The sequence below is a fragment of the Pelodiscus sinensis genome, chromosome 1 (assembly GCF_049634645.1).
Source record: "Pelodiscus sinensis isolate JC-2024 chromosome 1, ASM4963464v1, whole genome shotgun sequence".
Classification (NCBI taxonomy): Eukaryota; Metazoa; Chordata; order Testudines; family Trionychidae; genus Pelodiscus; species Pelodiscus sinensis.
Genome location: NC_134711.1, coordinates 109809065 through 109829656, shown reverse-complemented (window position 1 = coordinate 109829656; position 20592 = coordinate 109809065). Strand labels below are relative to the sequence as shown.

Genomic DNA, 20592 nt, shown 5'->3' with positions numbered 1-20592 from the left:
AGCTTAAATACAGAGTGAAGAGCTGAATTTTTGGCACCCAGATCCAGAACTTTTAGCCAGAAATTATACTCAGCATTTACCAAATCTTATTCATTGGAACGTGTCTCAATTAGTGTTGTTCTAGAAACAGCAATGCTGTCCTATACTGGTACTATGTACAACATGTATTTCTGACATGGCACATTGTTTGCTTGGTGTCCCGTGGTTTGTCTCTTTCTTACTGTAACAGTTCCAGAAGTATATAAAGCTGAGGTTTTGCTCTGTCTTGTGTAGCTGTAATCAAAATTCTCTTTTTTCAGAAACACAGTGGAAGTCTCTGACACACAATCTAGCAGTCCATACAGTGAATGAGTGACAGATCTGAGACTAGATCCCAGGACTCATATTATGGTGCCTCTTGAATCCAGGCATTTGCCTTGTTTTTTAACTGCCAGATACCTTCACTGACTAAGGATGTAAAGGACTAGTTGACTGGCTGACTATCTGATAAGCAAATGCTTATGGGATAGTCGAAAGGATAGTCGACTAGTTGCTCCCCCCTTGCTGCCTCTATTAGACAGAGGCAGCAAGGGGAGCGGAGAAGGGGGGATACTTAAAAGTGGCAGTGCTGCACGGAGCCTGGGGTGAGCTGCTTCATGTGGTGCTGCCACTTTGAAATGCTGGGTGGAGCTCTTGTGCATTTCAAAGAGCAAGCACCCTCATGGAGCCTGGGGCCAGCGCAGGACTCTGAGTCCCCTGCTGACCCCAGGCTCCACGTGGTGCTTCTGCTTCGAAATGCACAAGAGCCTTGTTGGGGCTCTTGTGCATTTCAAAGTAAAAGCACCTGCATGGAGCCCGCTGGAGTCAGCGGGACTTCCCGCTGGCCCTGGGCTCCACATTGAGTTCCAACTTGGAAATGCACAAGAGCCTCCGCTGGGGCTCTTGTACATTTCAAAGGCGGAATATGGAAGTGCTTATCAACCAGTCAAGTAGTCAATGGAAATTCCATCGACTACTCGACTAGCAAATCAATCGCTACTTAACATCCCTATCCGTAATGACTCCTTCCTCGGAAGGATTTAGGATGAAACATGACAACAGTAACGAGTTTACATTCATCTGGTACCAGCTCTCCAAAAGGAACCCAAAGCACTTCCAAAACATTACAAATACATTTATCAGTTATGAACATGATTCTCTGCATTCCACCAGCATAAGGAAAGGTGCCTGGCCTTTGACAGATGAATGTCTATCTGAAGGGGCTGATGTGGCAGCTCAAGGTGTTGCCAATGTCCCCTCTAACGGGGGGCCTGTCAGTGGCTCAGTACAGCCCCCAAAGTGGGTGGCCCTTGCTGGGAAGGAGGCATGGCCAAGGGTCCTTGAATGTAACAAGGTTAAAGAGTTGTACAAACTTATTAAACCTACAGCTCTGTGTCCATGTTTCATTCCTGTGGCACCCAGGCCCATCACTCACCTGCAAGGAGAGAGCATTTCTCTGCGACGGTTTGCCCACGAGGCCCTGTTCCTTACGTTTCTTGAATTTCCGGAAATACTCTTGGATCAGGAAAGTGGCATAAAATTTCCCCACTGTTACCTCATCGTCTGCATAGGGGATATTTCCAAAAGCAAACAAGCAGTTGATTTTAAACAGTAAACTCATCAGCACATGTTGCAAAGCCTTGCCATTTAGGCTACATCTACACTGTGGAGCTATTTCGGGATACTGGAGGTATCCCGAAATAGATCTCCTACGTCTTAACATTCCGACGTTCTGCTGTGTAGACAGCGCCAGATTACAAAATAAGCTATTTCCAAATTGACTCAAAATAAGCTATGCAATTTGCGTAGCTCAAACTGCATAGCTTATTTCACGCTACGAGTACAGTGCAGACGCACTTTTAGATAAGGAATGCCAGGAAAGAGAGGCAAAGACATTTGTTTTCATGTTACAAGCACAGCAGACTAGAGGGCACATTTACTCCAAAGTTAGAGCTGTTTGCAGAGGCTCTAGGGTTTAGAGCTGGATTACAGCTACAGGCATATGTTAGCTATTCTGGTACAGAATGCCTGTAACTGCAGGGCCACCTGATTGGTACATTTGCTATACAGATATTGCGGCCCCTGACATTTCAGCTACTTGTATCAACTTCCCAGCGAAGATCTCAGTGGGTCTGCAGTGCCCCATTGTGGGTTTTTACCTGCTATAACCTAAACCGGAACTTGGATTGTTTCATGCCAACGGATAAATCCTTCAGTCCTTGCTCTTCCCCTACTCTGCCAAAACTCTCATTCAAGTCAATGGGCCAAATCTTAACTTTTATTTAGGCAAAATCCACCTGGAGGCATTGGAAGTGTTGTGGTGCATTGACTTCTGCGAGGACAAAAGCTGAGTAAGACTTCAGGATCTGACCTTAAATACAGACAATCCCCAAATGCGATTTTGAGTGGCAGCCTGCAGAACTGAATGGGGAGTCAGCAATACTGCAGTGCTACTGCAGGAAGGCTCACCAGCCCAGCATGAAGGCTCATTATAAAAGCACAAGAGGGAGACTAGATGGCTGATGTTGAAAACACCCCTGTCAATCATGCTCCTACCTAGGATGAGCTGTCAGTGGATGGATGGAACAGAAGAGAAGGGGTCCATTGTTCTGAAGCTGTGAGAAAGTCAGGAGGTAGGGAAAGATGGGCTAAGAGGAGGGACCAAGTAAGAGGATGAAGAGGGAGGGATAAAGGGGCTGTGGGAAAGAAAAAAATAGGACAGAGGGGGTATGTCTAGACTGCATCCCTCTGTCGGCAGAGGGATGCAGATTAGGCAGGTCGACATTGCAAATAAGGCAGGGATTTAAATATCCCGTGCCTAATTTGCATAAAAATGGCTGCCACGTTTTGCTGACTCAGCACTTTGTCAGCAAAAAGCAGCAGTCTAGAGGGGGATCTGTCGAGAAAGAAAGCCTTTTTCGACAGATCCTATAAACCTCCTTTCAGGAGGCATTAGGGATCTGTTGAAAAAGGCTTTCTTTCTCAATGGATCTCCCTCTAGACTGCCACTTTTTGCAAACAAAGTGCTGAGTCGGCAAAATGTGGCGGCTATTTTTATGCAAATTAGGCATGGGATATTTAAATCCCTGCCTCATTTGCAATGTCGACCTGCCTAATCTGCCTACCTCTGCCGACAGAGGGATGCAGTCTAGACATACCCAGGGTTTGCTATCTCATACCCAGGGTGAGATAGCAACAGAAAACAAAGGGAGGTGGAGGGATAAAATCCCTATGTATACACCCATATTACATCCCTATGCATGTGTAACTGCTACTAGGCGCATTTGAACTTGGGATCTCTGGAGCTGAGTATAGGAGCCTCTACCCTCTGAGCTAAAAGCCAGTTGCCTCCCACCCTCTATTGTACAGGTGTCTTGGTCTTAACTGTTGCTGTGGTCTAGGTACAACTTGCATTGCTCAGTAACCGCACTAAGTGTGTGCGTTACACATGCACCCAGATAAAATCCCTATGTATAAACCCAGATAAAATCCCAAATCTGTGTAAGTAACATAGGGTATGTCTACACTACAATGTTAGTTCGAACTAACGGACGTTAGTTCGAACTAACATTCATAGGCGCTACACTAGCGCTCCGCTAGTTCGAATTTAAATCGAACTAGCGGAGCGCTTAGTTCGAACTAGGAAAACCTCATTTTACGAGGATTAAGCCTAGTTTGAACTTACTAGGGAACACCAGGGAAACTATTGCCCCCCTCCCGGCCCCGGACCCCTTAAAGGGGCACGGGCTGGCTACGGTGCCCGTGCCAGGTGCAAGCCTGCCAGCACCCAGCCAGCAGACCCTGCACCTGGCACGGCACAGAGCCACCCACCCGATGCCCCCCAGCCCACCCTCTCTTCCCGGGACCAGGCTGGCGGCTCCCGGGAGCTTGCCCGGGACTGCAAGAGGCGGGCACCTTCCTGGGCTAGTGCAGACATCGTGGACCTCGTTCACAATCTCCGCACTAGGCACAGGAAAGTGGCCGTCTAGGGCAGGAGAGCTGCCAGCCTGGCCACCCAGGAGCAGGTGTGCAAGAGAATCAAGGGGGTCCACTGAGACCCCCGACCCTGAGCCCTGAGCTTACAATGGCCGTCCTGGGTCAGACCAAAGGTCCATCTAGCCCAGTAGCCTGTCTGCCGACAGTGGCCAACCCTAGGGACCCTGGAGGGGATGGACCGAAGACAGTGACCAAGCCATTTGTCTCGTGCCATCCCTCTCCAGCCTTCCACAAACTTTGGGCAGGGACACCACTCCTACCCCCTGGCTAAGACTACTCCATGGACCCAACCTCCATGACTTGATCTCACTTCCCTTTAAACTCTGTTCTAGTTGTAGCCTTCACAGCCTCCTGCAGCAAGGAGTTCCACAGGTTGACTATTTGCTTTGGGAAGAAGAACAACTTTCTCTTACTAGTTTCAAGCCTGCTACCCATTCCTTTCCTTTGGTGTCCTCTAGTCCTTCTTTATGGGAACTCATGAAGAACTTTTCTGAATGCACCCTCTCCACCCAACCCCTGCTTTTAGAGACCTCTATCCTGTCCCCGCTCCATCTCCTCTTTTCTAAGCTGAACAGTCCCAGTCTCTGTAGCCTCTCTTCATCTGGGACCTGTTCCCAACCCCTGATCATGTTAGTTGCCCTCCCCTCTCCCAGCCTTTCTCTTCCCCTTTCCTACCTCCTTTTCCCAGTCTCCCCCAGTTTTGTTCAATAAAGACAGAGTCATAGTTGGAAGAAACGTTATCTTTATTTTGTACATCAAGAAGAGGGGCTAGGGAAGGGTAAGTGAAAGGAGGTGAGGGAGGAATGGGGCACGAGCCCCCGATGGGGAGGACTGGGCTGGCTCTGTGGGCTTCTGGGGGTGGAAGCTCTCCTGCAGCCCCCCAATTGCCCCCTCTTCCCAGATGGCAGCCTGCGGCAAGTGCAGCCGGGCTGATGGCCGAGTGCTGTGATGTGCCCAGTGTGAGCACTCAGGGCACTCCAAGCCAGGACTGGTTTTCAAGCGGGGAACCCCTGAGAACTGTCTGTCCGGGGTGGGGGTCGGGTCCCTTTAAGCGCAGCCCTCGGCTAGCCTGAGACAGCATCTCCACGCTCTAAGTCCTCCTCTGATGCCCTGCCGGCACTGCTTCCGGCCATCCTTAAGCCCTGTTCAGGGTCCACTCAATGTGGACATGGTAGTTCGAATGAGCAAAACGCTAATTCGAACTAGTTTTTAGTTCTAACTCCTCCCAAGAGTTGCCCACAGAGAGGATTGCACATTCATTGGTCCAGAGATGATCAGCACTCAACCCGCTGAACTGTCCAGTCTGACAAACAGATCTATTCTGTGGAGGAAAGCATGCCTCTCCTACCCTCCCCAGGACCGCCAAAAGCGACAGGCTTAGGACAAGACAAACGTCAGGTAGAGAAAGGGGTGACAAGACAGGCAGACATACACGGAAAGGCTAGTTTGCTCACCACCTGCTGGGGGCACAACCTGATCCAGCAGCTTCATGCTGGTGCGCTTCCAGATTTTCTTAATGATCGCTCGCAGCTCCTCGTTGGCTTGCTCCAGGTTACCTGTTAGGGGAATCAATGCACAGAGGAATTAAACCAGCTCCAGCAGAGGAGAAAATTTCACACCTATGCTGTGGAATCCCAAAAGGAAACAGTGGTTCACAAGCCTGCTCAATGCACCTCTCCTACAGCAGGAAAATGCTTCAAGAGCAGCAGAGGGCAGTTGGAAGTGGGAAGTGTGATTGTCAGACCATGGCTTATTTCTTTGTGCTCACAGCAGGCCGGAGGTGCTGACAGCCTCCGCAGGCACTTGGGCAAGGTAGGGGGAGCAGCTTTCCACTACTAGAAGGGGTAGGGCTGGCAGCAGCTAGCTTTCCACATCTTCCAGAGTGCAGCACCCCCTCTTTCAGCCCTCAGAGCTGCTGGAGTGAACAGCATGGCTCTCCAGCAGCAATTTAAAGAGCCTGTTGCTCTGGCTGATGCTGCAGCGGGTATAGAAACATGGTACAAAAGTACAGAGGGGACCACACCAGGGACTAGTATATCGCATACAAGGAATCTAACCCCTTTACAGACATTACTGAAACAAGCCACGCAACACCTCTGGAAGTGCCAAAATATGAGGATCCTTACCGTCTGTGATCCCCTTCTGGCTGCCTACCTCTTCCCAAGCCCCCTAGCTTACTTGCCCCTTTAGTTTATTTGTCTCTTATGTATGCCTCTTCTTCCATGCAGCCCCTAATGCATGGAATTCCCTTCCTTTGCCCAGTGGAGCACACTACCACCCTCTCCTCCCAAAGCGTACTTGTCTCATGGAGTCTCTCGTTATTAATCTAAGTGAGTTTCCAGTCCCTTCCAATCAAACCCCGTGGAGGTTCAACCCCTATCTGATGCTTTCCCGATTCTTAATGTTCTGTTGGACTATAGAGAGCCCACTTTTGTAAGGGGTCTCCTCCACCTCCTGCCACAAAGATTGGACCTAAGACTGGAAGCTCCTTTGGAAACTTCATCTTCCCCAATGTTCCCCACAGCACCGTGCACACTGGCAGTTGTTAATGATCACAACACATGACTGGCTCAAGATCACACAGGAAGTCAGTGTCAAAGTCAGGAATAAGAACGTATGTGCTTTGATTCCCAGTCTCCTGCTTTAACCATGAATACCACTCTGCCATGGCTTAAAACTAAGGTCACGTCTACCCCATAAACTTTGGTTAATGCAAACTACTGCAGTTGGTATATTCCTTGTGCACGTGTGTTTACTTGGCTCCTTGTGTCACACCTGTGCACACACCAGGAATACTTGTAACAATGTACAGTGTGACGCAACCCTGATTCTGGCAGAGGCATAGAGTCTGCACAGTTCTGCACTATTGTCATAAGCATTGTAAGCACAGGATTCACAATCCTCTGGTATTAGTAAAGCTGTAAGAAGACCCAAATCAGTGGGTAACATGTCTTAATGAAGGACAGATTGTTTCCCTAATCTGTGGAACAGAGTGAGAACCAATGCAAGTTTGTCAGTGGCATTCACGGAGCAGCTGCAGACAGCGGAGCATGACTTCTGCGCCCAAGAAATGAGCATGACCGATGGGCTCACATTGTACCACACAAGTGGGATGATGAGCAGCAGTTGTAGAACTCTCACATGCTCAAGGCCACATTCTTGGATCTGCATGCTGAGCTTTCCCCAGCCCTCCAGTGCAGAGACACCAGCATGAGAGCTGCACGAAGAGCAGAGAAATTGCACCATGGAAATGGCAGTGGGAAATTATTTTGGAACTGGAAAATCCACTGTGGGGGTCTACTATCTTACAGCTGTGCAGGGCCATCAATCATTTTCTGCTGAGTGTCTCAGTGATGTGCAGGATGCAGTGGGTAGATTTGCAGCTATGGGGTTCCCAATTTGTGGTATGGCAGCAAATGGCTCAAATATCTCTCTTTTGGCTCTAGCACACCTCGCCACAGAGTGGCTCATCAGGAAGGACAAATTTTGTATGGTTATGCAAGCAGTAGGGATTCCTGGGGACACTTCACTGACATCAATGCTGGCTGGGTAGGGAAGAAACATGATGCACTTTTAAGAACACAGGACTGTTCAGAATGCTGTAAGCAGGGACTTTCTTTCTGACCAGAGGGCTACCACTGGGGACATTCAAATGCCAATAGTGATCCTGGAGGATCCAGCCTATCTCCTGTTTCTGAACAGCACCAAGGAAAGATTCAACTGCTGGCTCAGCAGGTGCAGAATGCCAGTTGAATGTGCTTTTGGTCAACTGAAGGAGGACAGGCAAAGCTTACTGACAATACAGGCGCTCCATGAAAAAAAAAACCCAATGATTATAGCTGTCTGTGGGGTCCTATATAATCTATGTGAGGTAAAGGGGGAAAAGCTGCCACTGGGGTGGATGGCGGAGGTGGAGTGGTTCTCTGCTGACTGTGAACAGCCAGATGTAAGAACTATGATAAAAGCAAGGTGGCGATATCCAGCTCAGGGAGTCTCCGAAAAAGCACTTGAGCGGCAAATCACAGGAATGCACTCTGATGTTCTGTGGACTGCCTGGTCCTGCAGTGTTAGGGCCTGCTAAGAGTTCTGTGGGGTTGTTATATGTGACTATAACATTGTCAATGCACTCACTCCTTTTGTGGTGACACTGCGCTCGTCACCAGAGCGCTGAGTTGACTCACAGTGGACAGTAACCAGTAAGTGGATGCTTCCAGAACTGCCAGGCACTCTATCGTGTGTTGTTGCAAACTAGTAAAGATGAATTATTTTCAGTCAAACTCTGCTTAGCACAGGATCCAAGGGCTTGAAGCCATCTTTGTAGTTGATCCTCTGATCCTGAGGGTAGGCAGGGTTAACACAGCCCCCAATGTAATTTAGAACAGGGGTAGGTTAGAGTTCTCTTGGCCCAGGTCTGCAAAACATTCCAGCCATATCCTCTATTACCTCCAACAGCAAGGGAGGCCAGTACTGTGTGGTGTTGAGAAGGCCAGGCCAGCTCCATGCCAGGTTTGGACTCCCTACACAAGGGATCTTTTCAGAGATGGCACCTCTTCTTCTGCAGTGGAAAGGGGACAAAGTGGGGGCTGAGACTAGCCCTCTGGACTGGCCAGTGATTGCTCTTTGACATATTTTCTCCATCCTAGAGTGGCCAGTGATTTCAGGCTGTTAGCCTAGAATCTATTTGCTGCCCTCTGAGGATTCAGATTTACAGCTTTGGCATTCATGCCATCTTTCCCCCTCTTTTTCTGACTGTTACCTGAGCTTAAGCTTTCAATGGCAAGATCATCAAAGAGGGAATTCTAGGAAACTTACTAATGATCAGAAATGATATGGTTCTCTAGATGACACTTAGTTAAAAACATTGTACTGTCCCCCTGGGATGTTAGTCTTTGCTGCACATTTACATTTGCTTTCTGGTCCACACACTCAAAGTGAAAAGCCCTAATCATTGTATGCATTATATGATGTCCATATGTCATTTTCCATATGAGGAAATTCAGCATAGATGTCCTCCATCTACACTCACACAGCTGCACACATGACAAAAATCATACTCATTCTTTAAGATCAGGAGGTGCAACCTGAATGGGTTACCTTCAGTTTTGATCCTCAGTGCTGTTCTGACCAAGGCAAAGAGGGTGGCATTAAACATGACAGTCCCGTCACTGTTCAGTGGCATATTCATAGAGACGAGGCGCTATGGAGTAGGGGAAGAAACAGAACAATCATGCAGTCAGCCCACACTACTCAGCAAAAAAAAATTTTCTTGTGCCCTCACACCACTCTCCAGACTTACCACTCCACCCACCAATGTAGCCACAGTTCATGTGTTTGGTTACACAGATTGAAAACTAAGAAAAGGACCCATCATAAGAACAAAATGTGTTTGCCCACAGGCATATTCTACAGTACCTCATTGTGGGTAACCCTTTTGAGGTGGGGGCATAATTCAAGTAGGCTTGATATGGCTAATGGATTCCCACTAGAGCACTGAATGCAAATAGAAACTACCTGCTGTCTCCCAACAGAAGAGTCCTGGGCCAAGTTACTCCCATCGGAAACAGGCAGGTGATAGGATTACAATCTACTGGGCTCAGAGTAAATGGGTTCCTGGCTTCCCCACTTTGGGACAGCAGACCTCTGCAGATGGGTTGTTGTAGCCTACACGTTGCTGTTTCTCCCGCTAGTATGTCTATAGCATTTATCACTATGTAATACCTCCATGTAATACCCCTACATCCCCCTTCTGTTCTGTAATGTGATTTGTCCTTTTCATGTGTGTTCATTTTTTTTTAATTGTATCCTTTGGTATATATGGTTGTGACTATTTTCTTCCATTATTTGATCTGAGGAAGTGGGTCTGGCCCACGAAAGCTCATCATCTAATAAACCATCTTGTTAGTCTTTAAAGTGCTACATAGTCCTGTATTTTGTTTCAGCTACACCAGACTAACACGGCTACATCTCTATCACTATGTAATACCTGGTAATTCTTGTGCCAGGGAATCTCATTTGCAATCTCTAGCAGAGTCTATAATGTAGGCTAACAAATGGCCTGATGAGAAGCTAATACAACAACAAGCATTTTTACCAGATGCTTCTCCAGAACCTGTGTTCTAGATTATCAAGAAATGAAGCTGTAATTTGTTACATGTGTGCTTCCTCTGAGCTGTTCTTCCCTCTTTCCACCTCACCCTAACTGCAGTCTTACTTTGCAAGCCACTCGATGAGGACAGAGCTTCCCAAAACCCAGCGGAGGCTGAATCCGCCGGAGCAGCGTCACCACGTCCAGGTGTTTGATTCTTCCCCTGGGGAATAAAATACAGTATCAATGATAAAAGGGTCTGCTAATCCATCTGGAGAGGGCCTGGGAGCAGGGGCTGTTAGAAACATATATGAGATCTCAATCTCAAGATTGACAGAACCACTCTATCTTAACATGACATAGCAGGTGGCTTTATACTATACCTCTCCTAGCATATCTCTCTAGGTTTGCACACCCATGAGTTAGCTCCTACTAGTTTGACTGTGTAGGAAAACACAACAATCATTATACACTTAGGCCAATACTGGCAAAATTGGCCATAGATTTGAGTGCCTTAGTTTTTGGGAAAGGAGCTAGATGGATCATTACAGGTGATATTTGTCATATGGCTCCAGAAACCCTATAGCTAACCCCGTTTACTAATAGTCCTGGGGCTTGTCTACACAGGGAAATTAATCTGGAATAAAGGAGGATGTGAATTTCAAATAGGTTAACTATTCCCAATATATGGAGACTCTTATTCTAGAACAAGAGTACCTTATTCTGAATGAGCTTAAAAGTGGATGGAGCTAATTTGGAACAAGGTGTTGTTATCCAGGAATAAGAGTGTCCACACATGGGATTAGTCAGGGACAGTTCTTCAGGAATGGCTATTCTGAAACAAATCCCCATGTCAGCATGCTTTGGATACTAGGGCCTGATTAGCAAATGGAATGTTTGCTCCAGCACTGAGGTTGTCCCTTATCTTTATTGAAAATGCTGTGGACCACCACCAGGGATAGGCAAAGGGGACCTCCAATAAAATGATGCCACCCCAAACTCTGCACAGCCAGAATTAGCTATGAATTTAAGGGGTCTTGAACCCAGGAACTTTGGAGCTAAGTAATTTACACCCATGTTAAGGCCCCTTTACCCTGCCAGAGTGGCTTCAAAAGGTAGTGTAAATGAGCATCAGACCCAAGAGCATTTCAGACAGTGGCAGATGACCCACAGGGGAATCTGTGGGTCAGATTCTCCTCTCAGTTGCACTTGTACAAACTTATTAACATCAGTGAAATTGCAGGGGTGGGTCAGAGAGGAGAACTGGCCCTCCACAATGGGGCAGGCCATGGCTGGCTCAGCCACATAGTGGATGATGTGTGGAAACCCAAAGAATGAACACCGCAGTTGTGTTGTGAGCTAAATATGGGATGCAGAGCAGGAGGCATAAAAATAACAGAGCCCAGGGTTGGGTTTTATAAGGGCTCAAATACTGTTTATATGGCAACCTAAGAAGGGTCAGTCAAGCCAGGTCACAGGCGGGGACTCAATACTACAAACATATGGGCTATGTCTACACTGCACAATTATTTCAGGATAAGCTATTCCAGAAGAAATACTCTGAAACAGCTTATTTTGAAATAGCATGATTACACTACAGGGAAGCCCGGAAATTAGTGCGAGGCAGGCTCCCTTAGTGTGGACGTGCTACCTCAATTTAGAGCCCCAGGAAGCACTGGGGAGTAATTAATTTGAATGGCCTGGGGGAGGAGCTATTTCAAAAGAGCAGCAGTTGAACATCCTCACGACTGCTATTCCGAAATAGCCATTTCGGAAGAGGAGTTATTCCTCATAGAATGAGGTTTACAAATGCTGAAACAAGCTGCCCATTATTTCAAAATTATTTTGAAATAATGGGTTATCTGTGTAGACGCGTGCATAGTTATTTTGGAATAATAGACATTATTCTGAAATAACGCTGCTGTGTAGACATACCCCATGTGAGCTAGCCCCTCAACAAGCCTCCCTCTTAATGCATATCCCCCTTGGCCTTTTTATTATTCTGATAAATGGCCTATATTTTTCCTAGATGTACACAGTTTTATTTTCAGCCACACAAAAATGCTAGTCAGGCTGGGATATTTTCTATTGCTCACATATCCTGAAACAGGCAGCCTCTGTGTCTGATTCACAAGTGGACAGATGGGGGAGATTTCAGCTTCTGCTTTCCTTTTAGGGTTTTCACAGAGCTTTATATATACTGTATTCTTGCTGGATTTGCTTCCTGCCTGAGAACATGGCATCCTATTTCATTGGCTCTGGGATGCCACACTTTTGAGAGAATAGAGATTGTGTACCAGATGTTAACATGTTCCAAAGTTCAGGTCCTGCCACTTACTTGGCTTCAGGATCATACTCTGCCCAGATCCTTTTAAACTCATCCAGGTGGTGTGGCCCCAGAATGGACCAGTCCCGTGTTAAGTAGTCAAAGTTATCCATAATAACAGCTACAAAAAGATTGATGATCTGCAAACAAAGATAGAGGTGATGTGAAGAAGGTGACATGTAACACCAGACTTTACTTGGCTTCCAGTTTGTGTCCAAGTACAATTCAAGGCCTGGATTTTGACTTACATGGCCCTGTGTGGTTTGACTCTCTCTCTTCTCGTGGGTGACACCATACCAAGTGAGATAAGCAGAGGCTCTTGATTTCAATGGGAAGGTGCTTGAGGTAAGGTGTTCCTAGCAAGGACCCCATAAAACTCCCCCCTCTCAACTGACTGAGGAAGCCCATGTTTGTGAGTTTTGGGGCATGCTGCAAGGCCTACCTATTGATACAGGCTTTTCTCTGAGCTGGGCCTGGGTTTATTTTTTTTCTCTTGAGGGCAGAATTGGAGTCATTTATTGGCATTGAGCCAAATGGCTTAAAAGGCATCAGAGGAGAGCATTCTGAGTACCAACAGCCAGAGCTGCGCAGTGCATGCTGCAATGCTGTGTAACATCGGGACTGCCAGGATGGAACAAATGCCAGTTGGACACGGCTTTTTCAGAGTAATAGCAACAGTAAATTAGAAGGTCAGAAAGAAGGTGGGAAGTAGGGGAGAGGCACTGCTGGCCTCACTCAAGGCCTCTGGACACCAATCTGTTCTAGTGATGCAGGGCCTCCTTGTTTGTGCTGTGACTGGATGTTGAGAGTCTTCTGGAGAGAGGCTACTGAGCATGAACTGGGGGGAGTGAGTATCATGTCACTGCAAGGCCACTGTGGACAATGTGTATCAGACTTGCCAACTGTGAGGTCTCTTTTGCTACAGCATCAGCGCCCAGGGAAGTCAGGGGTTATTGGGCAGTCACAGTCCAGTACCATTTGTGCTGCCAATGCTAACTCACCAAGAAGGCACAGAGCATGTAGAAGCTGATGAAGTAAAAGATGGCAAAGCCGCTCCCACAGGAATGGTCGCCTTCAGTGGAGTTGGCTGGCTCTGAGTCAGGGTCGCACCTTTTATTTGACAGACACGCAAGCATGATCTCCTGCCAGCCTTCACCAGTGGCACACCTGGGTATAAAGGGGTACTTGAGAATGGGGGAAGTGAAGACAACAGTGACCACTTTCAAAGGGAAACAAAAGTTGGCAGAGGGGTGGGCAAATACCAGCTCATGGGCTGGATCCGGTTCACCAGGGATAGCCCTTGGTGGGTCCCCGCTGCTACATTTACCTGTGCCTCTGCTGGTCTGCGTGATCAGAGCTCCTGTTGGCCACAGATCGCCATGCCTGGCCAATGGGAGCTGCGGGAAGCAGCGTTCCAGTCCGTGCTGCGCCCCACCGCTCCCATTGACCAGGAATGTCAATCCACGGCCAACGGGAGCTGTGTTTGCCGGTACCTGTGGAGGTGCAGGTAAATAGAGTGGCAGTGGCCCAGCAGGGACTACCTCTGGCAAACTGCTGCCATTTTATTGCCCACCCCTGAGTCAGCACATTAAGAGCCTTCTGCTCCCATTGAAGTTATGGCCCACATAAGGTGGGTGATGAGACAGGTTTAACATGAACTGACAAATTCCTCTCCTAGTTTTGTTGCTATGGTCATATTATCCATTACTGGAGACCTGGCTTTTGTACACTATGGATGCAGGGCCACCATGTTCTGCCCTGATGCTCAGGGAGATTTGGGTGCTGTTGGAAGGAGAATGTTCAGGGCTGGAAGGATAGCAGCATTTTGCACCTTCCATTTTGAGTTTCCTTATCGTTTTCTTCCCTGTCCTCTCCTGAGCTGCTCACTTCTCCTGTCCTCTGTCTCTCCCTATAAGCCTACGGGCAATGTGAGAGTGCTGTATCCCTGCACTCTTCCCGTCAGGAAATGCCGTCCTCAGCACTCTCTGTCTGCCTGCTACACATAGGCAAAGCGGGCTGCCAACCACCAGTTTGGAGATGGATGATGTGTCAGACTGAACAAAGATCAGTGTCCTGATTGGTATTTGGCACCCTGCTCTGAGTAGGCATTTCAGAAGGGAGTGAGGGAAATGGACAGATGATCAACAACTAGCTCAAGAAGACATTTCCCCCTGAGGCAGAGTCTTTTCCTTCATGGCAGTAGCCATTGCCAGAGACAGAATCATGGGCCCTTTGGTGTGTTGCAGGAAGTCAATCCTTATGTTCCTGTAAATTCAAGAGAACCACTTGAACACTGTGTTAAAGACTCTTCTTCCTGCTGCAGAAGGTCAGAGAGCTCAAATGCTTTGGTTAGATTTAAAGAACGAATGGTTTTGTGATCAATATTAACATTTGTGGCTCAGCTGAGGTAAACAAATTCGATGCTTCAGTGGGTAACTGGTCACTTTAGTGGAAAGGAAAGAGTTCCCCTCCCCCACAGGTAGCCTACTGAACAACTAGATATATGAATTTGTGGTATGGGGGTGTTGGTTTTATCTGAGGCATCAAGTATTGGCCATTAGTGGAGGCAGGAACTCAGGTCAGATGGACCAATGGTCTCATCTGGAAAAACAAATACTAGGTTCTGGATTTGGAACACTGTATTTCTAATCATCTTATGATCACGATATGGTAAAAATGGAGACGACATGTCCGGATGCACAAAGTCACCCTCACAGATGCACCCAACACAAAGCTGTGACACCCACCTGAAGAGTAGCAGCACTGCTTGAGGGAACGTCTGAAAGTTGTTGTTGCGGTTGATATCCGTGGTGTCATTCAGAGCAATTTTACCAAACACCTAGCAGAAAGCAGAGGTCTTGTCAACTTGGCTTTGTAGCCCCCAAATCACTCTTATCAGCTATAATTCCTTGCTTCTCGGTGATTCTGAGCATTGGAGTCTGACCCCTTCCTACAAGATGTTTCCTGCTGGTTTCTAATATTTGCTACGGTTCCTCCTGTTTGTGCTAAATCACTGGAAAAGCACCCACACAGAAACAAGAGGCGCATTCTAATACCATTAACATAACTCCTAATAATTCATTATTGCATGTGCCATGAATATGTGACATAGGGAGCTCAATACAATGTGCCTTCACACTGGATATTTTCAGTGGAAAAAAATAGGAAGAGACGAGAGGCTGCAATTTTTTCCCCCTTCACCAGCTTTCTAGCAGAAGCCCTGTCTGCTCTAGGAGGAAAAGCATTGCAACAGACCTCTATGTGGACTGCTTTGAGCTCTCAGAGTCTGTAAAATGCCTTGCCTCTGTGCACAACAGCCGTGCCCTTGTACAGTGGAGTGCCCCACGTTTGGAAAATTACCTCAAAGCCTCAGGTCCTAGTAACAGTGCTTGGTGGTACGAGGTAAGTGTTTCAGGAACCCCAGAATGCAATGGTGCAATCAGGTCTGCCAGGTGTCCTGGGTATGGTTGCTTCAAAACAGTTCTGCCCCACACCAGTACTGCTGCATTGACATTGGAGCAGTGATAAGAGTCAAAAACAATGGGCTGAATCCTGCAGTCTTTACTTCCATGAAGCTCCCACTGAAGTCAGTAAGAAGCATGATTAAGGACAGAGCAAAGACATACAGGACTTGGTGCTATGGCCCTAATAAAAAATGAAGGCAGTGGGAGTCTTCCCATTGATTTCAATGGGTTCTGGATCAGGCTCTTTATAAATAATACTTGTAGTGCTAGTGAATCCTGCAATGGCTATCCAGGTGTGCCCCAGGGTATGTCTACACTACAAGGGGTGTTGTTTTGTCCGAAAAAAAATGGCTGTTTTCCGAAAAAAACTTCAATTACGTCCACACTGCAATCACGTTCTTCTGAAAGAAAATGGAAAGAACAGAAGGGATTTTCTGGCATTGGTAATCCTCATTCTACGAGGAAGAAGCCTTTTTGAGAAAAAGCTCTTTCAGAAAAAGGTGTGTGTGGACAGGGAGTTCTTTTGGAAGAAGAAGAAAGAGGAAAAAGCACAGGTGCCCTGGTGGCTGCTTCGTCCATAGTAATCACAGCTAATATGTGAGATAGCGTCCATTTCGTGCTTTCACAGTGTGGACGCTCTCTTTCGGAAGAAGTTTTTCTGGAAGATCTCTTCTGGAAAAGCTTCTTCCAAAAGAAGCCTGCAGTCTAGACATAGCCCCAAGCAGTGAACAGGGGACAAGAGAGCGCAGAACTGCTATCCAGGGAGGGTAGGAGAAAGAGGGAGAACACATCATGTGAAGAGGGTGTGGCAGGATGAGGGATAAGAGACAGCTGAAGACAAGGATGGTGTGTGGGGGGAGAGGGCAAAACATGCAGAACAATAGTTATGGAGAGAGAAGTTCAGTGTTCAGAAGCCTTGAAATATTATTTAAAGCAGAGGCTTTCCTAGTCTGATCCATGAAGCCCCACTGCTCTGTGGGGTTACTGCCATCTGAGAGGTGGAGCTTTCATCTCTGAAACAAGATAAGGTACTGCTATGCTAGGAAGTTTTATGGCTTCTTTGGATGGCTGCCACAATTCCCTTGTATGTATGTGTTTAGGCTACTATACAGACAGGGAAACCTATTAAGTCTCTTTCTTTGGGGCTTTTTGATTGGGGCTTTTTGGGTGTAAAATTCAACATTATCACATCTGCTGAGAACATTGAAGCCTAGGGAGAAGTAAACACATAGGCTACTTTTACACTACAAGGTTTTTGCGCAAAAACCTGCGGAGCGCCCACACCCAAATGAGCGCTTGAGCAATTGAATGGGCAGTTAAACAGCAGAACAGAGGGATTCTTCCACCGTAGGTCAACCTCCTTTTCTGAGGCATAACTGCTTTTAGCGCTGCAGCTATTGCACAAGAAGGCAAGTGTGGATGCTCTAGATGGGTTTCTTGCACAAGAAACCCACATGGGAAAAAGCACAGGTGCGCGCTCTTGCGCAAAAGCACATCGGTTTTGCAATGTGCTTTGAGGTGTGGACATGCTCTTGCACAAGAAGTGTTTGTGCAAAAACTCTTGCGCAAGAAGCATGTAGTATAGATGTAGCCATAGAGGCAAACTGCAGAGCGACCTGTAGAGATTCAAATCAGGGCTGTAGGCAATGCAGACAAATGCAGCACTAATAAGCGCAAAGTCCTATATCTAAGGAGAGGAAATAAAATGACACAAGTATCCAAGGGGGAAAGCAGCTCTCTTCTTTATGCCAAACTGATTTCATTTCCATCTTCTTTCCCTACCACCTTATTGTCCTACTGGTACTTCTTAGGAATTCAATCATTCTAATTCCTGCAGGGAAGACGTGGCAGCAGGCTGAGGAAGGCTGGTGTCCAGCAGAGAACTGCTGTTTTAAGAGTCAAGGAGCAACTGATTATAATCTTGGGAAAAAACTCCAAAGGTACATCCTCCATTCTCTTCCATGGCGTTAGATGAGGGATGAAACTGGCTACAATGCAGCCCCCTTAAACGGCATCCTCCTCAGTGAATGTACTTGTACTTGAATCTTTGTATTTCTCAGAGCTGAAGGAAACTCTGCAATTTTGCTTTGCTAGGGGCTGCACAAACATTTTCTTTAGTTGCAATCCATGTGGAATCATCCATCCCCATCCCTTATGCTACTCTGATTGACCCAGGGGAGCAGACTGGCTGTGGGCCACCCTTAGAATTGAAGGAGAATGGCATTAGGTCCCCAGAACTCATAAAGGTGGGTTAAAGCTACCTTTGCAACCGCCAGCTCCACCAGTTTTGCATCAAGCACAGCACAGTCAGATCACAGAATCTAGCCCACAGTGCTCAGCAAGCTTTAGGTGAGCAAGGTCTGAGTTTTGAATTTGTAATAAAACCCAAAGGCAGGGGAGTGTCAGATGATTTCAAGGTTCCTTGCAAGCCTCTTGTGCAGTGTTAGTATCTATAGCCACTACCGTCAAGAGCTGAGTAAGCCTGGCCTGGCCAGAAAGTTCGTAAAACATCATCAGCTCAGGGGTGTTTATTCTCCATCTGACACCATCCTGACGCTGCTTTCATGGATAGAGTGTTGTAACCTCATAGCCAGAATGGGCAACAGGAACAAAGCAGCTCTGGAGGAACAAAGAGCCTGTTTTCACGCCAATATTCTCAATAATGGAAAAAAAAAAATAGAAAAAGCACCGGGAGAATTTCAGGGAAACAGTTCCAATGCAGCAGGACCATCTTTAAATAGAATGCTCTTCAAGCGCTCTTTGGGTTTGCCCTGGTTCAGATCCCCCTTCCCGCTGGTGGGCAGTGACAGTGCCAGCTGCACCGAAGAGGCGCTGGGAGTAACTATCATGGGAGGACAGCTTCAACAATCAGAGGCAGCTTGAGTTGAGGCAGCCCATATTTTTCCTTTCAGGAGACAGTACATGAGGGAGTTTCCCTGTTGGAAGAGTCTGATTGTCCTTTTCACAGCCCAGCTTCAACTCAGACAGGGCACGGGCAGTGTTACTATAAGCTTGCGACACTGCTCAGTGGAGAAATGGAGTGTGAGGCAAAAGCTGCAAGTAGAAGAAGTTGCAGGAGGAGGTCCCTCCCTATTGTCATTTTCAAGACCGTGTCTCTTGGGCTATCATCAGACTGGTAGCTTCATCCATCAGCATCAATTTGTATTTTTCCACATGGGTATGTTAGGTAGTGAGGCTTGACTATTGTTACACTTCATGTCAGAGAAGTAGCTAAGATGAACTGATTGGTCTCCTTTATGTAGGAAATTCCTATGTCATTGTCAAAGTATTGTCATGCTATAGCAGTCAGCTAGGCTTTCAAGTCAGCTGCTCAACAATGAGATATTGAAGGCCTTCCTCAAGGAGTCTGCTTCTGCAGGTTCAGGACAGCACACAAACTGGGGGCATCAGTGCAAACCAATTACCTGTAATTATGCCATTGCCTTTTGCATAGCACAGGACAACAAACAGTACAACAGGTCCAAAGAATCTAAGTGATGAGAAATGATGAAAGCAGAGACTAGAATGTGACCTAGCAGAGGTCTCTGGAATTTGGAAAGGGATTGACACAACTGATAGACATCTGGTATCCCCACTGTTGAGATGGTTAAAAATGGGGGATTGAATCTAAAATCATCTAAAAAAAGTTAATAGCACTACTTAGATATTAACATGATCGGCTCATCTGAGATACTATAGACTGACAGAGGTCATCGTTAAGTGCTCATAGAATAGCAATTAGGTAATGTTTGTGCAGTATTCTCAAATTGTTCCCTATACTGTATAGGGAATTCTAGGAAGATCTTGGTAACATTAGCTAGTTAGATTATTAAAGCCAAAGCGGTAAGGTTTTATAAGGTGGCCACTCTAATTGGAGAGCTAAATAGACAGTGTTATTGGGGAGGCAACAGAGACAGTGTAATCCAAACTTTGTTTCTTGAGAAAGAGAAAAAGAGTAGATAGTGAAAAGGTGATACATTTGGGTTATGATAAAAATAAAAAATGAGGCATAATGGATCAGATGGATTTTGCCGAACCTTTCTTAAGTTTTAACAAATTCTGATTCCATTGTGAAGAATACGGGCTGTCGGATGGCGAAAGACCTTCTTCTTTGGTCTCTCTACCTTTGTGGATGTTTTGAGACTTTTGAGTAACTAAATGGAAAGTGAAGCTTAGCATGAAAAATCATCACCAGTGAGGCAGGAATGTAACATATAGCTGGGACAGTCACATACACTGTGTGTACATCAATAGCTTTTTCCACTTGTCTGTACGGACTATCAGTCATTTGCATAGATTCCTGCTCATGCTGGTTCCAAGTTTGGTTTCATAAGCAGAATACAGTATAGCACTGATGCAGCTTATTGAGGAACTGGCACAAGTAAAAAGCTGAGATTTGATGTCTGATCCTATTTTTACCAACACTGGTGTAAATCAGGAATAACTCTGTTGAAGTCAACGGACTTATACCACCATGAAAGTGGGGTGAGAGAATAATCAGGCCTGATCACCAGCATGGCTCTGAGCTACTTGAACTGATTGCTGTGCTCCAATGAGCAAGCCGGTAAATCACCATTGATACATCTATAGGGATATTCCAACACAGAATTTTTGTTTGGTTTGGCTGGTGTAATTTTCAAGTGCTGTTGGCAGTGCAAACCCAGTTAATGTTTTCTGACATTAACTCAGGCTCATTGCCTGAG

General features: G+C 46.6%; 1 protein-coding gene across 18 annotated transcripts in view; it reads right to left on the bottom strand.

The window, feature by feature from the left end:
• The window catches only part of CACNA1C (calcium voltage-gated channel subunit alpha1 C), a 696460-nt gene that overhangs the window by 18225 nt on the left and 657643 nt on the right, over positions 1-20592 (bottom strand). For all 18 annotated transcript variants that reach the window (XM_075896653.1, XM_075941259.1, XM_075896550.1 and 15 more), the window contains 7 exons: positions 15173-15264; positions 13427-13592; positions 12438-12565; positions 10226-10322; positions 9109-9211; positions 5469-5570; positions 1454-1581 (listed from right to left, as the gene is read on the bottom strand). In XM_075896653.1, coding sequence (XP_075752768.1) covers positions 1454-1581; positions 5469-5570; positions 9109-9211; positions 10226-10322; positions 12438-12565; positions 13427-13592; positions 15173-15264 — 816 coding nt within the window. The remainder of the gene's footprint in view (positions 1-1453; positions 1582-5468; positions 5571-9108; positions 9212-10225; positions 10323-12437; positions 12566-13426; positions 13593-15172; positions 15265-20592) is intronic.